Consider the following 22261-nt stretch of genomic DNA (forward strand, 5'->3'; position numbering starts at 1 on the left):
GTTTTCCTCTAAATGTAGATTACTCTCCTTTCAGGCCATAAGATTCACCATTTACAGTAGATATACTCCTTATTAAGGCAAGTATCCACAAGGAGAATTATTTTTTTCCCATGGTTTCCCTTCTTCACCTCATAAAAAATATTTTAAGAAGGTTCTGAAGGGTCATACTACTTACTTTTTGGTCAGAGGAATAAGGAATAAGCTAGATTGGGTTCCCTAATGCCCAGATGTTGTAAAATCCATCTGGTCTGCAGCACAGTGGGAAGGGAGGCTGAACACTGTAGTCCTGGGGCTTGTGAACAAAGGAAGACCTGGAGGGTTTGTTGTTCGGTTCCTAATTCGTGTCTGCTCTTTGCGACCCTATGGCCTGCAGCAGGCCGGGCTTCCCTGTCCTTCACTGTCTCCCAGAGTTCGCTCAAGTTCATGTCTGGTGAGTCAGTGATGCCATCCAACCATCTCATCCTCTGTCATCCCCTTCTCCTTTAGCCTTCAGTCTTTCCCAGCATCAGGGTCTTTTCCAGTGAGTCAACTCTTCACATCAGGTGGCCCTAATTGGAGCTTCAGCTTCAGCACCAGTCCTTCCACTGAATATTCAAGGTTGATTTCCTTTAAGATTGACTGGTTAAATCTCCTACTGTCAAGGGACTCTCAAGAGTCTTCTCCAGCACCAGAATTCAAAAGCATCAATTCTTCGGTGCTCAGCCTTCTTTATGGTACAACTCTCACACATCCATACATGACTCCTGGAAAAACCATGCCTTTGACTATAAAGACCTTGGTCAGCAAAGTGATGTCTCTGCTTTTTAATACTCTGTCTAGATTTATCATAGTTTTCCTTCCCCTGGAGGGGGAGGGGTCCAAAGAGAAGTATCCCAGAAGCTAACCCTACTAACTCACCCAAGCTTGAGGCTCTGGCCCCCACGCCTTTCTTCTCGTACTTCCTAAGAAGCCCTATTTGCACCTTTAACATGGCATCCTTCTTGTTCCTATCTTCTTAGAAAGGATTTTTCTCCACCAGAGAGAGGGAGTTAGAACCAGTGTCTTGGAGCTAGGGGAGTCTGCATCTTCTCTGCCTCCTTACAGGACAGTAGGGTGCTGAATGGCCACTGGCCATTGGCCTGTACAGGTAATAGAGCTATTACTTCCCCACTCCCCTGTCGCTGGAGATACCTGGAGTAGTGGTCAGAGTTCTTTGGTGGGAAGCAGAGCTCAGTGTGTCTCCCAGTTCTGTCACTTGTTGAGAAAATCACTTCTGAGAACCTGTTGGGTTTTGAAGTCCCCATCACTGCAATGTCCTATCATCTAATACAAAGAGATCATTAAGATCGATTAGGATTAGCGTCTTGAAAGTATGATGAAGTTTGAAGCCTTCATTCAGGTTTTGGAACTCTAGTTGCATGCAGGGAAAACACACTGAAAGTCCAGCTGGAGTTGGGCATGGACAGTGCTCCGTGTGTGGAGATATGCCCTCACTCCTCTGAAGGGGGGCATGTGGCTCGTGCTGTGTCTCCATGAAGATTGCTTTAGCAGTGTGTTCTACAAAATGGACAGGACTGAAGCTTTTGCCTGTGTCTCTGTTCTTTCTATCATATTCTTTATGACCATTTCTTGGAATTGCTAGTGTTAGTAAATGTTTGGAGTAAGTAGTAGTAATTTGCTAAATTTTCATATTAAAAATTAAGAGATTATTATAATAGTCTAAAATACAAGGAATTAGAACCTAAACCAGGAAAACAGGTGGAAGAGAATGCACAGTGATATTACAGAGGTTAAATATATGCAATTTGGTGTTTGATTGTGGCAAAAACATAAAAAGTAGCCCAAGGTTTTGACTATTCATTATGTAAGGATGTTATCTTCTGATAAATGTAGGATTGTTGAGAGAGATTAACTCCAGTTGCAAAAAGTAACCAAGCTACATGTATGGTGACTCCCTGGGAGAGAGGAGCAAAACAAAGATTTCTAGAAGTTTGTTAAGATAGCATTAGAGAGAAATAGAGAAAGAATTTATCCAAACACTCAAATAAAACCCTGAGAAAGTTTGAAGGGATGCAGCCTGACGTTAACTTAGAGATTTGGAAATTTTTCCTTTGGGGTCTGAAAGTAAGGTGATTTGACTTTTCAGAATTAATCAGTTGTACACACATATTTGCCTGCTTTCTACTTGCTCAGATCTAAAACTGTCTTGCTGAGAGCGCTCCCAGCCTCGTGGGCAGTGTGACCTTTCCTCTCTGACAATGATCTGGGAACAGTCCTTCACATAGCCCCACCCACAAGCATGTTATTCCTTCAGCACTATCACTACCTCTTATAGCTCATTAGGAACATTATAAAGCATGACAAAGCACGTTTTCTCACTTGGTTACTTAATTAACATGTAATTGATATCATTTTCTTTTCCTTAATTTTGCGAAAGGTATTCAGGAGTCATGACTAAGGAGGAATAAGAAAAAGTAATGATAGTTCTCTTTTTCCCTTCTATTATAAAAGTACTTTGCTATTGTTCAACTACTCAGACATGTCCAGCTTTTTGCTATCCCATGGCAAAGAGATCCCATGGCAAAACATCAGGCTTCCCTGTCCTTCACTATCTCCCAGAATTTGCTGAAACATGCCCATGGCGTTGGTGATGCCATCCAGCCATCTCATTCTCTGTCACCCCCTTCTCCTCCTGCCCTCAACTTTTCCCAGCATCAGGGTCTTTTCCAATGTGTTGGCCCTTTGCATTAAGTGGCCAAAATATTGAAGCTTCAGCTTCAACACCAGTCTTTCCAGTGAATACTCAGGGTTGATTTCCTTTAGGATTGACTGGTTTGATCTCTTTGGTATCCAAGGGACTCTCAAGAGCCTTCTCCAATGCCACAGTTCAAAAGCATCAATTCTTCAGCGCTCAGCTTTCTTTATAGTCCAACTCTCACATCCATACATGACTACTGCAAAAAACATAGCTTCGACTATACAGACCTTTGTCAGTGAAGTGGTATCTCTGCTATTTAATACACTATCTAGCTGTGCAATAGCTTTTCTTCCAAGTAGCAAGTGTCTTTTAATTTCATAATTGCAGTCACCATCCACAGAGATTTTGGAGTCCCCAAATATAAAGTCTGACACTGTTTCCGCTATTTCCCCATCTATTTGCCATGAAGTGGTGGGGCTGGTTGCCATGTTCTTAGTTTTTTGAATGTTGAGTAGGGGTAAAGAATCATATGCTGTTATTTATTCCATTGGTGATGGTGGTGGTGGTTTTAAATATTGTGCTATACTTCAAAAACTGGTTTCACGGGGAATTTGAAATTCGATCCTTACCTCAACATTATGGGCTAGAAAGTGCAGGCGGTGAGAGTATCCCTGTTTTTAGAGTAAGAAGCAGAGCTTAAGAAAGTAAGAAATTTTCTTTCAGAAAATGGTGAAGTGAGTCTCTATCTCTTGTTTGACCAAAAAGTCTATTTCCCCACTAAGTCACACCGCATTTCTCATTGTCTGTTTTTCAATGCTAAAATAAACTGACTCCACAAACCAAAATCACTCAGCATTTGTGACAGTTCACTCTGCCTTTCAGTAAGTGTAGGTGCACATTCTTAGGGAATGAAAGGCATTATAATAGCTATCTCAGTCTGTACTGAAGTCAAGCCATGATGGAGATCATAATTTCAGGAATATTCTGTTGGAGCACAGACTGAATAACCTCAATACGCCAGCTCACTGCAGCTACTTAACACCTCAGAGAAAATTAAAAGAAATTAATATTCCCATGAAATGAATTCAGAGTCTTTTTATGGTCTTTATTCTTATATATTAAACATATATTGGTATAAATGTACCTTTTGGTAATCATTTCTTCTGTGCCAGCTTTAATACATAGTGGACAAGCTCACTTTGGAAAATGTAAACCTCCTTTAGTTTACATCCTTCCCTCCTTTAAAGGGAAGTATGCAGCAGTTCAGCTTTCTTAATGGGACACTCTTGCATTTTGGTCAAGATGGTACTCTGCCTCATGGGACTGTCTTGCAAGAGCAGAATGTATAGCATCCTTCATGCTCAGCAGTAACAACTCTTAATCATTAGGGCAAAAAAATTGCTTTGATATCTTTCTCAATGCATTCTTGACTCTGTGTGTGTGTGTGTGTGTGTGTGTGTGTGTGTGTGTGTGTGTGTGTGTGTGTGTAAGAACTTTGATTGATTCTCATGGCACTGGGGTATTGGACTCATATTTACCTTATAATTTAAATAATGCATATCACACATATTGCAATTGTCAAAATTTTGAGTTGCTAGAATTTAGCCTTCAAAATATAAGACCTCGACTTTTCACACATTCCAGTTTGTAATTAAATGGTTTTGACTGTGACCTACCATGAGATATATTCAACATTGGCATCTGAGAACACACTTGAGGGAGGATCTTATAAAGTTAATGTGATCATTGAAACCAACAATTTGGGCTCACATTCCAGCTCTGCCACTGCCCACCTGGTGTACTAATTAGCACATTATTTATTCTCTATGTGCCTATTTCTTCATTTGCACAATGGAATGATAATATTAAGAGCACTTAACTCATAGTCTTTTTTTTTTTTTAGGATTAAAGGGGTCATCAAACATAAAGCATTTAAGTTAGAGTCTTGCATACAGAAGAGCTATATGAACATTTGCTAGTATTAGAAACTGGGTTAGAAAACATGTTTTCTATAATAGATAGAGATAGATCTTTTAATTTATTTTTTGTGGACTTATGTAATCTTGGAAAAGTGAATTTCAATCATTCAGTTTAGTCTCTTCCTCTGCAACTTTATTATTGTCTTTCAAACAACTCATCAGAATTATAGCATCTGATGTTTCTAAAATTGTCATGTTAATCTCCTTACACCAATGCAATCTGTATACTGAATACAAAAATGTTGGAATCACAAAGCTGCAATAGTGGCTGCTGACAGCTGGTGCCATTGCTAGGGAAAAAGAAGCAGTCAATAGAGGATGGGGAAAATGATGAATAGATGGGTAAATATTTTTAACAAATACCATTACTTTATATCAAATGATCTTTAAAGATGCTACATACTGTTAGTAAGTAGCTTTTCCAATGAAAGTTAATTCATAGTCTACGTGCTTTTATAACTAGTTGCAATACTGTCCTTCAGCTTTCATCGTGCATTTAAAATTTTTATTGAAATATGGTTGATTTACAATGCTGTGTCAGTTTTAGGTATCCAGTGATTCAGATATATATCATTTTTTAGATTCATTTCCATTATAGGTTATCACAAGATACTGAGTGGAGTTCCCCATGCTATACAGTAGGCCCTTGTTGATTATCTATTTCATATATTTTAATCCCAAACTTCTAATTCATCCCTCCACCCCTTCTCCCTTGGTAACCATGTTTGTTTTCTATGTCTGTGTTTCTCTGAATCTGTCTCTTGTTTTGTAAGTAAGTTCATCTTGCATTTGGATAAGGGTACCTGTCTCTCATAACATACAGAGCCCACTACTGTGCTTTTGAGCATCTTTATGTACAAAAATTTTATAGAGAACAGTGGTAATAGATGCCTGTCTTATTCATTATTAAATTCAGAGTCTGATGAATTAGATTCTGTATGCTTTATGGTGAGTGCTATGTCTTTTTTTCTCCAGTACTGAATAGCCATTGATAGCAACACTAGTGTTACATGAGGAGAAAAATTACACTTGAGAAAAACATTAGTGATCTGCTTCATAGAGCCTGTTATGATGCCATGACCTTAACAACATGGTACATGAGCTCCGTGGATGCACTTCAGTGGCCAGTGACAAAAGTAGAGGCTTGATGAGTGCAGTACTTCCCAATTGCATTTTATTCTATGTGAGTGAAAGGACAGTTGTCACATGTCCATCAAACTGGCTACACAACTGGACAGAACAATTAAGTATCCCTTGGAATTCAGCTTGAAAAGCACAAGCAACATTTATCAAGTACCTTAGATGTGTCAAGTATTTTTAAACATATGAGTGTCAGAACAACTTTTTAAGACAGATACTATCTTTTATTGAAGTATAGTTGATTCACAATGTTCTATTAATTACTGCTGTACAAAGTGATTCAGTTATATGCACATATGCATTCATATATATATAAATATATATATATATGTATATGTATATATATTCTTTTCCATTATGGTTTATCATAGAAATACAGTTCTCTGTGCTATATAGTAAAACCTTGTTTTTTAATCCATTTTATATATAAAAAGCTTATATCTGCTAACCCTACCCTCCTCCAGCCCCCTCTCCACTGGCCACCACCAGTGTGTTCTCTGTGTCTGTGATTCTGTTTCCTAGGTAGGTTTATTTGTGTCATATTTTAGGTTTCACAGATAAGTGACATCATATGGTAGTGGTCTTTCTGGTTTGGACTGAACTTCACTCAGTATGACAGTCTCTGTGTCCATCCATGTTGCTGCACATGGCCTTATTTCATTCTTTTTTATGACTGAGGAGTCTTCCATTATATAGATGTGCCACATCTTCATTCATTCATCTGTCGATGGACATTTAGGTTGCTTCTGTAAAGACAATGATTACTTATACCTATTTTATAGGGAAACTTAAGTAACTTACTTGAGAAAAATGCATGAATCCTTTATTGACTCTTCTGAACTCGACATGTCTGAAGTCATGAGCGTCTTCAAGAGAATTAGGCATCTCCGGGCCCTGCCCCCTGCACACCTGCTGGCACATTTATCATGGTCCTCAGCCTGTGGCTGGTTGCTCTATTACCGCATCTTGCCCCTGACCATAGATGATTGAACCAGCGATAGTTCAGGTACTTGCTTGACACGTCGGCACATAAGTCCCTTCTCCAGAAGTTGCAATTACAGTTAGTCTGTCAGATAGGAGTGTTGAAAATTTTTAATGTGTTAGTTTATACTTCAAATAGTGTTTTTCTAACATGTAATATATATGATGATTGTGAATCGTAGAATGTACTCAGAACTCAACATAATGCCATGCCCACTCCAGAATTAATCATTTTCCTGAATATTGTGTTTCATATTCCTTCCCATTATTAAAAACAATGTCTTCCTACTCATCTGTTCATGGTAATACAGGGTTCTGTCTTGCTTGTGTATAGATGTTCCGTGTCTGTTGCAGAAATGAATATTCACTGTCTTTCTCAGCTATTTCTTTCTTCATGTTTGTTTTTTTTCCCCCCTCTGGATGATGTTCTACCAGCAAGAAGAGAAAAGACCCTTCTTTAGTACACTTCTCAGCTTAGTAAACAGCCCAGCCTCCTAGCCAGTCACTGAAGCCAAGTACAAATCAGCCTTGGGCCCTCCTTTCCCAGGGCCCACCTCCAGCATTTGCAAATCCGTTCCCACTTCTGGCCATCTTGTTCTCTTGCCTGCAAAGCTGTGAGACCCCCTTTCTGCTTCTGCTCTTGCTGCATGCAATCTATTTTCATGTTGTAGTCAAAACTCTCTTTTTCTGGAAACACCATCAAACCCTAAATGGCTTCCCCTTGCTCTTAGATAAAACCCTGTCTTCTGTCCACAGTTTACAATTCTCTATGTGCCCTGACCCCTGACTACCCTTGAGTTCACGTCCCACTCCTCGCCTCCTCACTTGCTCATGACACTCCTTCCATCCAGGGGCTGTTGTGCTTGCTGGCCCCTTACCCCTCCCCCAGCACTGTTTCCCAGGATCGGTGCAAGGCTGGATCCTAGACAACAGCAAACACTCCCTCTACGCAGAGGCCGTTTCCAGCCGCTACCCCCACTGCCCTGCACTCAGCACATTCAGCCTGTGGACCTGGTCATGGTCAGTCACCCTCCTCTACACCATGAACTCCACTGCAGCAGGAAATCTGACTTTACTAAGGGAAAAATTATTCTGACACTTACTAAAATGGTAAAAAAGTAGTGAAAGTGTTAGTCGCTCAGTTGTGTCTGACTCTTTGCAACCCCATGAACAGTAGCCTGCCAGGCTCCTCTGTCCATGAAATTCTCTAGGCAAGAATACTGGAGTGGGTTGCCACTTCCTTTCCAGGGGATCTTCCCGATCCGTGGATCAAACCTGGGTCTCCTGCATTGCAAGTGGATTGTTTACTCTCTGAGCCACCAGAGAAGCCCTAAAATGGTAAAGAAGAGTTTTATTCAAGATTACCACAATATGAGTATTACAGTGGGGAAGAGAGATTGGCCTCAACTCTGAATACAGCAAGGATAACTGGGGATCTATAGCCAAGGAATAGAGAGTTGTGGTCATTGAATGGAATACTGCTAAGAACAGACATCAAGGCTGAGGGATTCTCTCTAAACTGACTTAACAAGATTCTTGCTAAAACTGGGCCAGGCAGGCCATGGATGGACAGGGGCCAGGGTTGAGGCTGAGTCAAGGAGAGGGCTCAGAGGAACCCGACTCAAGTTTGCATAATGAAAGAGTCTTTTTGAACTTCTTGTTCTTTTTTTAAATGTCTCTCAATAACACTATCTAATGTAAATAAGATATATATTATATAATACTAAATGTATATAATAGATTTTAAATACAATTTTAAGACAAATATAAATATGCTATACTTTCTCATAGCCACATTTTAAAAAGTAAAAAGAAGCAGGTGAAAAGAATTTTAATAATATATCTTATTTAATCCCATGTGCATGTTATCTTTTCAATACATAACCAACATAAAAATTACTAAGGAACTACTGTACACTCATTTCTTTGTACCAAATCTTGAAAACCCAATGATATTTTACACTCATGGCATATCTCCATTCAGACCAGTCCCATTTCAAGAGTGAAAAGCTACATGTGGCCCTGGGCTACATATTGGGCAGTGCAGATCTGATGATTGTAGTGGTGACTATACAGAGGGTATCCAATAAATGTCCACTGAATAAATGGGTGAGTGAACTAAGAATAAACTTGATTCACAGAAATGGCCATTTTCTTTCTGCAAGTGTTCAGAGTATGTTGGTGCCAAGTTTTACTCCAGAGGCATGTATAAACAGAGTATGTGTTGCTTGATTTGGAAAGGAATGGATATTTCAAATAGTAAGAGAATATCACATTTCATTTATAATTTAATTCTTCACTCATCTTTGTTTTATAAATACCCAGAGGTAATAAAGGAAGAAAGCATAGCTATGAATTTTATTCACAAAGGAGTTTATGCAACCACAAAGGTGTTTTGATTTTTTCTCTTTTAACCAATTAGGTATTTTCATCTATTAATTTTTTTTCTTAAAGTATAAGACTGCAGTTTTCACAAGGTAACAAGTTTTAACAAGATCATTTTACATATCTGGTTTTCTTTTGTTCCTTTAAATTCATCATCAGCTTCTATATTGGGTAGCTACAAGTGATAGCATTTGGCATTGTTTATTCACTGTAAAATGTCAGAGCAGTAAGAGCTGGATTCCTCAATTGGGAACAGTAAGATGCTTGGATTTACTGTGTACTGTGTGGCTTCAGAATATTTTTTCTGTCATTGTTCTTCCCTCATCCAGTGTGTTAAGGATGAGAAAAAGTATTTTTCCTGTTTACCACACAGGACATGCCTGTCTTTTCTTCCTATTTGCACTGAAAACGTTCAGCTGTAGCACTGATCTCCAGTGAAACCTATGGTGGTATTCCTGACAGCTGTCAAATTCTGAGTCAGATCAACCAGATGCCCACTAAAACACCCAACAGTCCAGAAGACTCATGAGTATGTTTATCAGATATGCTATGTCTTATATAGTTTTACTTCTGTCTTTATAAATCCAGGTTAAAAAAAAAAAAAAGAAAGAAGAATTAGAGAAACAAACCAGGCTTTAAAACAGGAGAGAGACTGCATTTTAGCCACAACTTTATGAGGGATGGGAAAAGAATATATTCTTCATCCCTTTTCCCCTCACAATTAGATTTCTCCATACAGCCAAAAAATGTTTTTGATTTAAACCTTGAATTTTAGGGGTAAGCTTTAAAAAAGCCAAATCAATATTAAATCAGAGATATTTACAAGATCGACAAATTTAAGCCAAAGTGGATACTTAAAAGCTCATATAGATCTTTAGATGCTGCTCTCCCAGATGGTGAATTAATGTAATTTTAGCAGGAAGCAAAGTTGCAGTAATATGCAGTATTGCGGTCTCGCACTGACTTAATGTATCTGTACCCACCACAGCACAGATGTTGTATATCATTTTAGTGCCAGTTTTTCTATACCACACACTGAAGAATGGGATTTGGGAGTAAATACAGTAAATTATGATTTTAAATCTCGACTAATAACTTGTCAGAAATTGAAGCTTTCTGTGAACTGTGTATAGAAATCACATTGGTTGTGTTCTTTGTACAGGGTGTGAAAGGTGACTTGGGTCCTCGTGGTCCCCCTGGCCCAAAAGGAGAAAAGGTACTGTATTTGCCCAGTCTTTTCTCAAGAAAACCCTGAGAACCTATGCACTGAGTTTTCACTGATCCCCTTTAACAGCCAAAATGTAACTTTGTTAAAATTAACCAAAGGCTATTATGTTAAAAAAAAAAAAAAAAACTGAACAAGAAAAGCCTTTTGGTTCATTCAGTTAGTTTGAAGAGACTAAATGCACAATTGCTAGTCAACAGTAATTTGTTTATAAGATTTCCCTTTTTTCTCCCTCTCTCAACACTATTAAGTATTCATTCCATCACAAATTTGCAGTTATGTCCTGCACTGGGGAACTTTGCCAGTAGCTCTGAGATGCTACCATGGTGAAGCAGGTGGCCTTTGTGGGGAAAGAGGTTAATTGTGCATCTCAGTCTTAATCTGAATGCCCCTCTTCCTGCCACATTTTCTCATGTCATTTTATAGTGGCCTATCGGCAGGGACCTTGGAAAGAAAATTATGAGATAGTAAAAGCAAGAGTTGTTTGGAGTAAGGTCACTGGGTGATCCTAGTTTGATGACAGTTGTACATATGGGCATCTTGCACTGTATTTTGTTCTTCATTCTCAGCATGTTTAGAAATCTTTGTCTGTCTCCAGTATTTACCTTTGCAATAAAATTAACTGCAAAGTGGTCCCCAGTGACTGATTTAAACTTCATCAATGTTCTTTAACAACTGTTGGTTATTTTTATTCAGTAGTTCCCAAAATAATGATTACACAAGGCTGAGTCTTCAGTTTTCAGGTGATTTTAAGTGAGAAGAGCGAATGTTGTAGAGTGACTCCCACATGAGACTACAATATCCAGTGCACCCTGCCACACAGTGTTGATTCCATGGTGTCCACTTGAAGAGGGGTTATGGCAGCAATACTTGATTTTTTTTTCTTTATGCAATAACTTCATTTAATTCACCATCAGCACTCTGGGGTTCAATATATTTATCTACAAAATGAGGGGATTTGATGAGATGGAGGGTCTCTAATTGTCAAATGTAACATTCTAAGACTTACTTTTTAAAAAGTATTTATTTTTTATTGAAAAAGTGAAAATGTTAGTTGCTCAGTTGTGTCCAACTCTTTGCTACCCCATGGACTCTAGCCCATGAGACTCCTCTGTCCATGGGATTCTCCAGGCAAGAATACTGAAGTGGGTTGCCATTGCCTTCTTCAGGGGATCTTCCCAACCCAGAGACTGAACCAGGGTTTCCTGCATTGCAGGCAGATTCTTTACCTTCTAAGGCACCAGGAAAGCCCTTAATTTTTTTTATTGAAGTATAGTTTAATTTGCAATATTTTATTAGTTTCAGGTATACTAATCAGCATAATGATTCATTTTGAATCAGCATAGTGATTCAAAATTTTTATAGCTTATATTCCATTTGAAGCTATTATAAAATATTGGCTATCTTCCCTCTGTTGTACAATATATCCTTGTAGCTTATTTACTTTGTGCATAGTGGTTTGTACCTCTTAATTCCTTACCCCTGTCTTGCCTCTCTCTGTGATGCTTGATCTTAATGACCAAGAGTTCCCATGAAATAAATACATACACTGATACAATAAAGCATGTAGGTGACATATTTATAAATTGAAAAATAATAAACATTTAGGTTACCCATATTCTTTAGATTTTGAATAGTTTTTCAATATATCTACCTGGTAATTTGTATTCATGTAATGGTCAGCAAAGCAACATTAGTGTTTAAAATTTCATGACTATAGGTAAAGCCACTTAGAAATGTTCACAAGTGCAAGACCAGTTCAGCAAAGCTTTATAAGAGGCAATGGGGCTGCTGAACGTGTAAAGTGGGGAGACCCACTTATTATTTTTGCTGATCCACTTATTATTACTGTGCTAACTTTGTCAGAAATATAATCTGTCATTGTGACACTTCCCAGCTGCTCCATTGGCAAGTAACCATATTTGAAGAGATACTCTTTCTAATTTTGGATTAGTAGACAAAAGAATAGAAATTAGATTATTTTAGCTTTTCAAAACAAGTTCTGCTGCTGCAGAAAGCATGGGGATGCACAAGGTGATTTTTATATCATGATAGCTAAAAGCATGTGATAAATTTTTCATTGTGAAGACATGTTATCAAGATAAAATTCTACTTTTCTTTCTACCCATATTTATCTAGATATTGCCTTGATCCATTCATAAAATTTGTAAATAATGTGAGCAAGAAGGGACTATTGGTAATCGCAGCTTTTCTTTCATCCTTTAGGGAGATATGGGACCGCCAGGACCACCAGCCTTAACTGTAAGTATTCTTGAAATAAAAATTCATCACTGAAATATGTTACCCTGTTGACTACTCACAGTACATCATGACTATACCAAAATTTAAGCTATTGGATATTTTGAGAACTGAAAGTGACTTCAAAGTGGATCTAAGCAAACCTCCAGATTTTAAAGATGGAGCTTCTACCCATAGCAGTGAAGGGCTTAACCTGAGGTCATGCAGGTAGTCACTAGAAAAGTCTGAAAGCAGTACTTAACCTAAGCAATTTTCTTCACCCTCCATATGGTTCATAATTTTTCCCCTTAAGGGTTTGATTATACATTCTTAACATGACATTTAAAGTTGGAAATGGAAGCAGAGACAATTCTTCTTACTCTAAAAACTATAAAAGAATAAACTATAATCACCCAATGTGTAAAAATAGCTACCTGTTTAAACTGATTGTTACATTCGCCAAAACTCATTCAAGCCCATTGCTTTTTCCTATGTGAGTTGCTTCTAAGATTTGAAAATGATAAAATAGATATATTTCAGTGACAGATTTATGAGAAAAGTTTATAATGTCCACATAATGGCATTGCTCTCAATTAAATGGTTCATCATTTATTAAACATTTAGTCATAAATATGTAATGCTTTCATATTTGGATACGATTTGCTGTTATAGATTTTCTTCATAGGCCATTAAGGTTTCTCATTTAAGTTAAAGATTTGGTCTGAGAATGACACTAAACTTAATGGAAAAGAAGAAAGATGTTTAACTAAGATCATGTGTAGCTTGAGGCCTCTCAGATTTTATGTTGATATTAGCTAATGACATAAATTAAGAATTTAAATCATCAGTTTCCTGAGCCCTATCCTGATCATAGAAGGCCGAGTTTAAAGGAATCTTCTAGCATCTGGATGAGGGGCCTCCCATTAGGGCAGCACAGGACTTGCAAAGGCTATGTGACTTTGGTAACATTTATATTTATCTTTGTACTTGAAAATATCATTCTGAACACTATGTTAATATTGTGTTACACAAATAATCTTTGCAGTGCTCACTTAGAATGCAAATATTTCTTCATAAATGGAAAATCTAAGGAAACAAACAAATGACTTTCTTAGAAATAACCAAATTCAATTTAGAGTGGAATTCTGTGCTTGAAGCTTTGATTTTCAAGATAGGAATAAAAACTATTTGAGAGGAGACTTTAACTGCATGTTATTCAATTTTTTATAATTTGTGGAGTTTATTTCTTAAATTATTTGGCAGTGATTTAAATTTTGCTCATTTTATTTAAATCACATGTTTATTTTTGTTCAACTGAGTTATGTGCTCAATCATCCCATGTAGTTATCTGATTACACAGTCATTTGCAACTTGTGTTCGAAGACTAAAATGCAATCTGTCTGTATCATTTCACCTGATAAGCAAATTTGGCCCCTCAGCCAGAATATTATATTGGACGATATCAATGTCAAGTGACAATTGACATTTTTCTGCCAAGTAACACCCTTTAGATGTCTCTTTGCACTATTCAGCAGCCAGACACCAAAGAGTACAAGCTGATTTTCACACTTATCTAAAGACATGAGAAAGAGTCCAAAATGGGAGGTAAAGAGAGTGAATTAGAAGGATGTGCAGCTTACCATCTTCCAAAACACATCAAAAAGACATCTACATGTGGTAAAACTGTCATTGAAAACTAGCAGAAGACCTCTTACACAACCAAATCTGCAAGAAAGATCCCCACGCAACTGGTAGGATAACAAAAAGGCACTGGAGCAGGACCAGTGCCCCTGGGAGCAAGCTGTGAAAGAAAAAAGTCCCTACAGATGACCCCTCCCCTGGGGAACCCCCTTCACTGGCTGGGAGGTCCATTTGGCCAGATGGAGGATCTGGAGGGGCCTGGACTGTGCCCATGAGGAGTCTGCATGTGCTGGCTTGTTAGCTGTCAGGACAGAGACACTGGCTCTGATGGCGGCCACCTCAGTGCACTTCCCAACCTTACATGTCCTTCAGGTGGAGCTGCTAGTACATTGAGTGGACAGCTGCTGAAACTTGGGCTTCTGTGGATAGATGCTGGGAACGGACTCAGTCTCGATGTGCAGAAACAGCCTGGAGGGCTGGAGAGTAGTCCAGGCCTGACCTCCAGGCCAGGCTTATGTTAGGTCAGGGACAAGCACAACAGAGAAAAGGATGCGACTTGAACTTCTTCTGCGCAGAACCGTGGGTGCCTGCACAAGTGGTGCATAGGTTCACAGTGACCACGTGGGTCTCTGTTGCTTCAGCACTCACCTCCTTGGGACAGAGCACCAACTTAAGGGCCTTCTCAAATGCAACCTTCAGGGCTTCTACTGCAACAACTGGGGAGCAGAGCCTGTGGTTGGCACACACATGGCAGGGTGTGGGTTTACCATTAGAAAGCCCACTGTTAGTCTGCTTGTGGCAGGGCCCAGCTCCACCGGCAGGCTTTGTGAGTACACACACTATGGGGAAGAGGCCGATATCTGAGCCCATAATCAGTGCTGTCGCAGCAGGGACATGTGGGGGTCAGGGGGTCCTGCAGCAGCAGACTTTGTTGGCGTGCATATCAGATGAGGGCATAATCCACAGAATCACGTGTCTCAAGTGGACAGGCCCTAGGGAGAAGCTTGCAGTGGTTCCTTTCCCAGCAGGAGTGCTCCAGTTCCACCCACCTCACACAAAGCCTGAAGCTAGAATCTGGGGGGACAGGCCCTGGGAGAGCCCTACCACAGAGGCAGCTCAGGTCTCAGGTGGCAGCTCAACCACTTCAATTTCTGCAGCCACAATGCCCTGATCCACAAGGCCAGCCTTACACTAGGTCAGGGACAAACACAGCAGAGAAAGGAATGCCACATGGGCTGCTTCTAAGCAGAACCCCGGACGCCTGCTTAGGTGGTACATACATTCGCTGTGAGCATATGAGCCTCTCTTGCTTCAGCACTCATCTCCTCACTACAGAGCACAAACTCAAGAGCAGCAGAGCCTTCTCACACACAAACTTCAGGGCTTCTACTGCAACAACTGGAAAGTACACCCCATCCCCAACAAGGCTGTGACAGTCACAGAGAGAAGAGGAGGCACTGCCCAACGTCCAGTGCAGGATCTCCACACAACACCGGTCATAACCTCTATCAAGGGGATAACTGCCAGCACACTCTGGGCAAAGATGTGACAGGCATCCATAGCAAAGACAGCTCTCAAGACAAAGATGTTAGACTCACGTAGTCTATATAGGGATGCTCCCACATAAAAACAGCCCTCAAGACCACGGTAGTAACTATTTCTTCTAAATTTGTAGAGCCACAGAAGTGTAAGTAAAATGAAGAAGCAAAGGAACTAGTCTCAATAAAAAGAACAAGCAAAATCCCCTAAAAATAATCAATGAAACAGACCTCTTCAGTATACTAGATCCTGAGTTGAAAAAAAAGTAATAAAAATGCTAAAGGAATTAAGATTTTCGGTAGAAATGCAGGTCACTGTAACAAGGAACTGGAAACTATAAAGAGGAAACAATCAAAATTAGACAATTGCTGACAGAAAAACAGAACTGAAAGCAGACTAAATAATGCAGAACAAATAAGTGATCTGGAAGATAGAATAATGAAAATCACACCATTCAGGACAACAGACAGAAAGACAAATGGAAGCAAAAAATGAAAGCAGCATATGAGATCTGTGGAGTCATTAAAGCATGCCAACCTATACACAATAGGGGTCCCAGAAGGGAAAAAAAGAAGAGGATCAAAAACGTATTTGAAGAAATTATGGCCGAACACTTTCCAAACCTAAAGAAGGAAACAGATATACAGGTATAGAAAGTGGAGAGGGTCCTGAACAAGATGAACCCAATAAGCCTACACCAAAACATATCATAATTAAAATGACAAAAGTTAAAGAGGATTCAAAGTAAGGAAAAGAAAAACAAAGAGTCAGTTACAAGGGAACCCCCACAGGTTGATTTCTCTACAGAAAATTTGCAAACCAGAATATATATTTTGCAATATATATTCAGAGTTCTGAAAGGGGAAAACTTGCAACCTAGGATACTCTCCCCATTAAGATTATCACTTAGTATAGAATGAGAAACAAAGAACTCCTCAGACAAGCAAAAACTACAAGAATACAGCATTAAGTTTATCCTAAAAAATAATGAAAGATCTTCTCTAAATAGAAGAGAAGCAAGAACATGTAATAAAGGGTAAAACCACAATAGGATAGGCCAATTTAATAAAAGGATTAAACATCACTTAAAGAAACTAGTACATAGATTTAAAACAATAAAAATTTTATTAAAGCAACTATGACTACAATTAACAGAAAAAATATATACATGATGATGTAAAATAGGATTTAAAAATCACAAAATGCAGAATAAGGAAGTAAAGACTGTAGTTTGTTTTTTTTTAAGAATATGCCTGAACTTTTACAACTATCAGTCTAATGCAAACAGATATAATTTTGGGTTAACATACTTGAAAACCAGAGTACCCACAAATCAAAAACATTCAACAGATTCACAAAACAAGAAGAAAGAAGCTCAAGCATAATTCAAGAGAAAACCATCAAACCACAAAAGGAAAGAAACAGAGAGAACTGAAAAATCAACTGGAAAATAAGGTTTAAAATGACAATAAATACATCTAATCAATAATTACTTTAAATGTCAATGGACTAAATGCTCCAGTCAAAAGACATTGAGTGGAAGGTTGGATTAAAAAAAAACAAACAAGTATCTTCAATATGTTGCTACAGGAGACTCACTTTAAGGTTAAAGATGCTATATTGATAAGTGAGGGGTGGGGAAAGATATTTCATGAGAATGAAAACAACAAAAAACAAAGATAGCAATACTCATATCAGACAAAATAAACTTTAAATCAAAGTGAATAACAAAGGACAAAGAATGACATTAGATACTGATAAAGGGATCAATACAAGAAGATATACTTATTAACATATATGCCAATATAGGAACACCCAAATGTGTAAAACAAATACTAACAGACATAAAAGGAAAAAATAACAGGAATACAATGATAGTGGATACTTAAACACTGCACTGACATCAGAAGACGTATCTTCCAGACAGAAAATCAATTAGGCAACAGAGATCCTAAATGACACAATAGAACAGCTGGACTTAATTGATATCTACAGGAAACCACATCCAAAAAACCCAGAATGCACATTCTTTCCAAGTGTACATGGAACATTTTCTAGGATAGACCACATACTAAGACATAAAACAAGTTTCAACAAATTTAAAAGGGTATAAGGGTGTAAGTTATTTCCAACATCTTTTCTGACCACAGTGGTAAAAAACTAGAAATCAACCACAGAAAGAAAAGAAGAAGAAAAAAAAAGGAGATTAATGTGCTAATTAGCATATCAACATGCTATGAAAAAACCAATGGATCAATGATGAAACAGGAAATCACTCAAGACAAACATCAGTGAAAACACAGTCTTAAAAAATTTAGGGGATGTAGCAAAAGCTGTACTAATGGGGAACTTTATAGTGATACAGGCTGTCTTCAAGAAACAAGAAAACCTCAAATAAACAACCTAACCTATCACCTGAAAGAATTATAAAAAGAAGGACAAAGTCAATAGTAAGAAGGAAATAATAAATATCAGAAGGATAAATAAATAAAATTGAGATAAAAATAATAGAAAAGATAAATAAAACTAAGAGCTAGGTTTTTTAAAACAAAATAAATAAATCTCTAGCCACGTTCACCAACAAGAAGACAGATAGGACCCAAATAATCAAGAAAAGAAATGAAAAAGGAGAAATAACTACCAATACCACAGAAAAACAAACAAAAATAACATTATGCTGTGAACAGTTACATGCCAACAAATTGGACAACCTAGAAGAAATAAACAAGTATCTAGAAACATATAACCTGCCAAAACTGTGTTAAGAAGAAACAAATCTTTGAAAAAGATTGACCACTAGAAGTGAAATAGAATATGTAATGAAAAAAAAGAACTTCCTACAAACAAAAGTCCAGGACCACATGGCTCTCTGGGAAATTCCACCAAATATACAAATAATAATATATTCATCCTTCTTAAATTATTGCAAAAAATTAAAGATGAGGAAACACTCTTGAAGTTATTCTATGAAACCACCATCACTCTGATACCAAAATCAGAGAAAGATACTACAAAAAAAGAAAATTACAGGGAAATATCTTTGATGAAGATAGATGCAAAAATCCTCAACACAATATTAGCAAACTGAATCCAACAGTACTTGAGAAAACTCATATACCATGATCAAGTTGGACAAATACCAGGGTCATAAGAGTGGTTCAGCATGCTCAAATCAACCAATGTGATATATCACATTAGAAAAAGAAGAGACAAAAACCACATGATCATCTCGATAGACACAGAAAAACATCTGATAAAATTCAGCATTCACTTTTGATAAAATATCTCACCACAGTGGGTATAAAGGGAACATATCTCAACATAATAAAGAGTCGTTTATGATAAACCCACAGCCAACGTAATACTTACCAATGAAAAGCCAAAAGTCTTCCTGTCACATTCTAAAACAAGCAAGGAAGCCCCCTCTCACTACTTATATTCACCATTGTTTTGAATGACTCAGTCACAGCAGTCAGACAAGAAAAAGAAATAAAGGGTATCCAGATTGGAAGGGAAGAGGTTAAATTGTCATTATATGCAGATGACATGATACTCTATATAGAAAACCCTAAACACTGCACACAAAAACTATTAAAACTGATAAATGAATTCACCAAGGTTGCAGGATACCAGATTAATATATAGAAATCTACTGCATTTCTTTACACTAACAGTGAAATACCAGAAAAGGAAAGTTTTAAAAATCCCATATAAAATCACAGAAAAATAGTAAAATACTTAGGTATAAACCTAACCAAGAAGGTGAAAGACCTATATGGTGAAATCTATAAGACACTGTTAAAAGAAATTGAAGATGATTTTAAAAATGGAAAGATATCCATTTCTCTTCTATTGGAAGAATTGAATTGTTAAAATGGTCATACAGTGCAAAACAATATACAGATTTAATGCAATCCCTATCAATTTGCCCATAACATTTTTCACAGAACTAAAACAAATAATCCAGAAAGCTATGTGGAGCCATAAAAGACCCAGAATTGTCAAAGCAACTCTGAGAAAGAAGAACAAAGCTGGCAGCATAGCCCTCCCAGACTTCAGATAATACTACAAAGCTATAGGTATCAAAACATCATGGTATTGGCAAAAAACAGGGATATAGGCAAATGGAACAGAATACAGAACCTCAAAATAAGCCCTCACACCTACAGTCAGTCAATCTTCAACAAAAATATACAAATGAAATAAGAAAATCTGAAACTAGAAATCAATAAAAATAGAAAAACTGGAAAATTCAAAAATATGTGAAAATTAAGCAACACACTCCTGAACAGTCAATGGGTCAAAAATTAAAAGGGAATACAAAAATATCTTAAAATGGAAACAAAACATACCAAAACTTATGGGGTCCAGCAAAGGCAATTCTGAGATAATTAGCTATAACTAATAAATAACTGTAAATTCCTAAATTAAGAAAAAATGAAGATCTCAAACACCCTATAGCTTTATACATAAAGAAACTTGAAAAGGAAGAACAAAGTCCAGAGGTAGAAGAATTAAAAAAAAAAAGAAAACAATTATCAGAGCAGACATAAATGGAGAATAGAAAAACAGCAGAAAAGATCAATTAAACTAAGAGCTGGTTTTTGACAAACTTAGGTAGATTAACCAATAAAAAAGAGAAAAAAAAACTAAATATAAAATCAGAAATAAAAGAGGAAACATTACAAATAATACAATATAAACACAAAGGATTATGAAAGACTACTGTGAACAATTATACAGCCACAAACCAGATAGCTGGATCATGAATAAATAGAAAATTTTAATGGGCTAATAATGAGTGAAAAAATTGCATCAGTAATCAAAACCCTCTCAACAAATACAAGTCTGGGATCAGGTGTTTTATGGATGAATTACACCAGACATTTAAAGAAAAATTAATGCCAAAGAATATCAAATTATTCCAAAGAATTTAAGAGGCAGAAACACTTCCATGCTCAGAACATGAGGGCAACATGATCTTGATATCAAAGCCAGATACAGAAACTATAACAAAAGTCTAGACAAATATCCTAGATGCAGCATTTCTCAGCAAAATACTAGCAAATTGGATTCAACATCATATTAGAGGAATTATACACTGTGATCCCTAAAGTACAAGGAGGTTTCCACATACACAGTCAAATAGTTTGTTACACTACATTAAAAGAATGAAAGATGAAAATCATATAATCATCTCAATAGATACAGAATGAAACATTTGATAAAATTCAAAAAACCTTTCATGATAAAAACCCTCAACAAATTCAGTATAGAACGAACATACCTCAACATAATAAACGGCATACATAACATGTCCAGAGCTAACGTCATCAATATTGGGAAGACCCAGAGGAATCGGGTGGAGAGGGAGGTGGGAGCGGGGATCCGGATGGAGAATACATGTAAATCCATGGCTGATTCATATCAATGTATGACAAAACCCACTGAAATGTTGTGAAGTAATTAGCCTCCAACTAATAAAAAAAATAAAATAAATTAAAAAAATTAAAAAAAAATGAAAAAAAAAAATAACGTCATCAATATTGAAAGGTTGAAAGCCTTTCCTCTAATATCAGGAACAAGTATGAAAAGTCGTACTTGAACTGTATTAAAAGGCGAAAAGATGTGGTAGTGAAAGATGAACTTCTCAGGTTGGTAGGTGCCCAATATGCTACTGGAGAAGAGCAGAGAAATAGCTCCAGAAGAAATGAAGAGGCTGATCCAAAGTGAAAACAACTGCCAGTTATTGGATGTGTCTGGTGGTGAAAGGAAAGTCTGATGCTGTACACAATATTGCGTAGGAACCTGGAATGTTAGGTCCATGAATCTAGGTAAATTGGAAGTGGTCAAACAGGAGATAACAAGAGTGAACATTAACATTTTAGGAAACAGTGAAGTAAAATGGACAAGAATGGGTGAATTTAATTCAGATGGCCATTATATCTACTACTGTGGGCAAGAATCCATTAGAAGAAATGGAGTAGCCCTCATAGTCGACAAAAGAGCACAAAATGCAGTACTTGGGTGCAATCACAAAAGTGACAGAATGAACTCTGTTCATTTCCAAGACAAACCATTCAATATCACAGTAATTCAAGCCTGTGCCCCAACATCTAATGCTGTAGAAACTGAACGGCTCTCTGAAGACCTGCAAGACCTTCTAGAAATAACACCACAAAATGATGTCCTTTTTATCATAGGGGATTGGAGTATAAAGGTAGGAAGTCAAGAAATACCTGGAGTAACACGCAAGTTTGGCTTTGGAATACAGAATGAAGCAGGGCAAAGGCTAACAGTTTTTCCAAGAGAATGCACTGATCATAGCAAACTCCCTCTTCCAACAACACAAGGGATGACTCTACATAGGAAGATCACCAGATGGTCAATACCAAAATCAGATTTTATATTCTCTGCAGTCAAAGATGGAGAAGCTCTATACAGTCACCAAAAACA

General features: G+C 37.5%; 1 protein-coding gene across 1 annotated transcript in view; it reads left to right on the forward strand.

Annotated features, from left to right (window-relative positions):
- The window catches only part of COL19A1 (collagen type XIX alpha 1 chain), a 413337-nt gene that overhangs the window by 173638 nt on the left and 217438 nt on the right, over nucleotides 1-22261 (forward strand). Inside the window, exons 14-15 of the mRNA XM_061131525.1 lie at nucleotides 10325-10378; nucleotides 12614-12649. Of these exons, the coding sequence (XP_060987508.1) occupies nucleotides 10325-10378; nucleotides 12614-12649 (90 nt within the window). The remainder of the gene's footprint in view (nucleotides 1-10324; nucleotides 10379-12613; nucleotides 12650-22261) is intronic.

The sequence above is a fragment of the Dama dama genome, chromosome 28, assembly GCF_033118175.1.
Source record: "Dama dama isolate Ldn47 chromosome 28, ASM3311817v1, whole genome shotgun sequence".
Taxonomy (NCBI): Eukaryota; Metazoa; Chordata; class Mammalia; order Artiodactyla; family Cervidae; genus Dama; species Dama dama.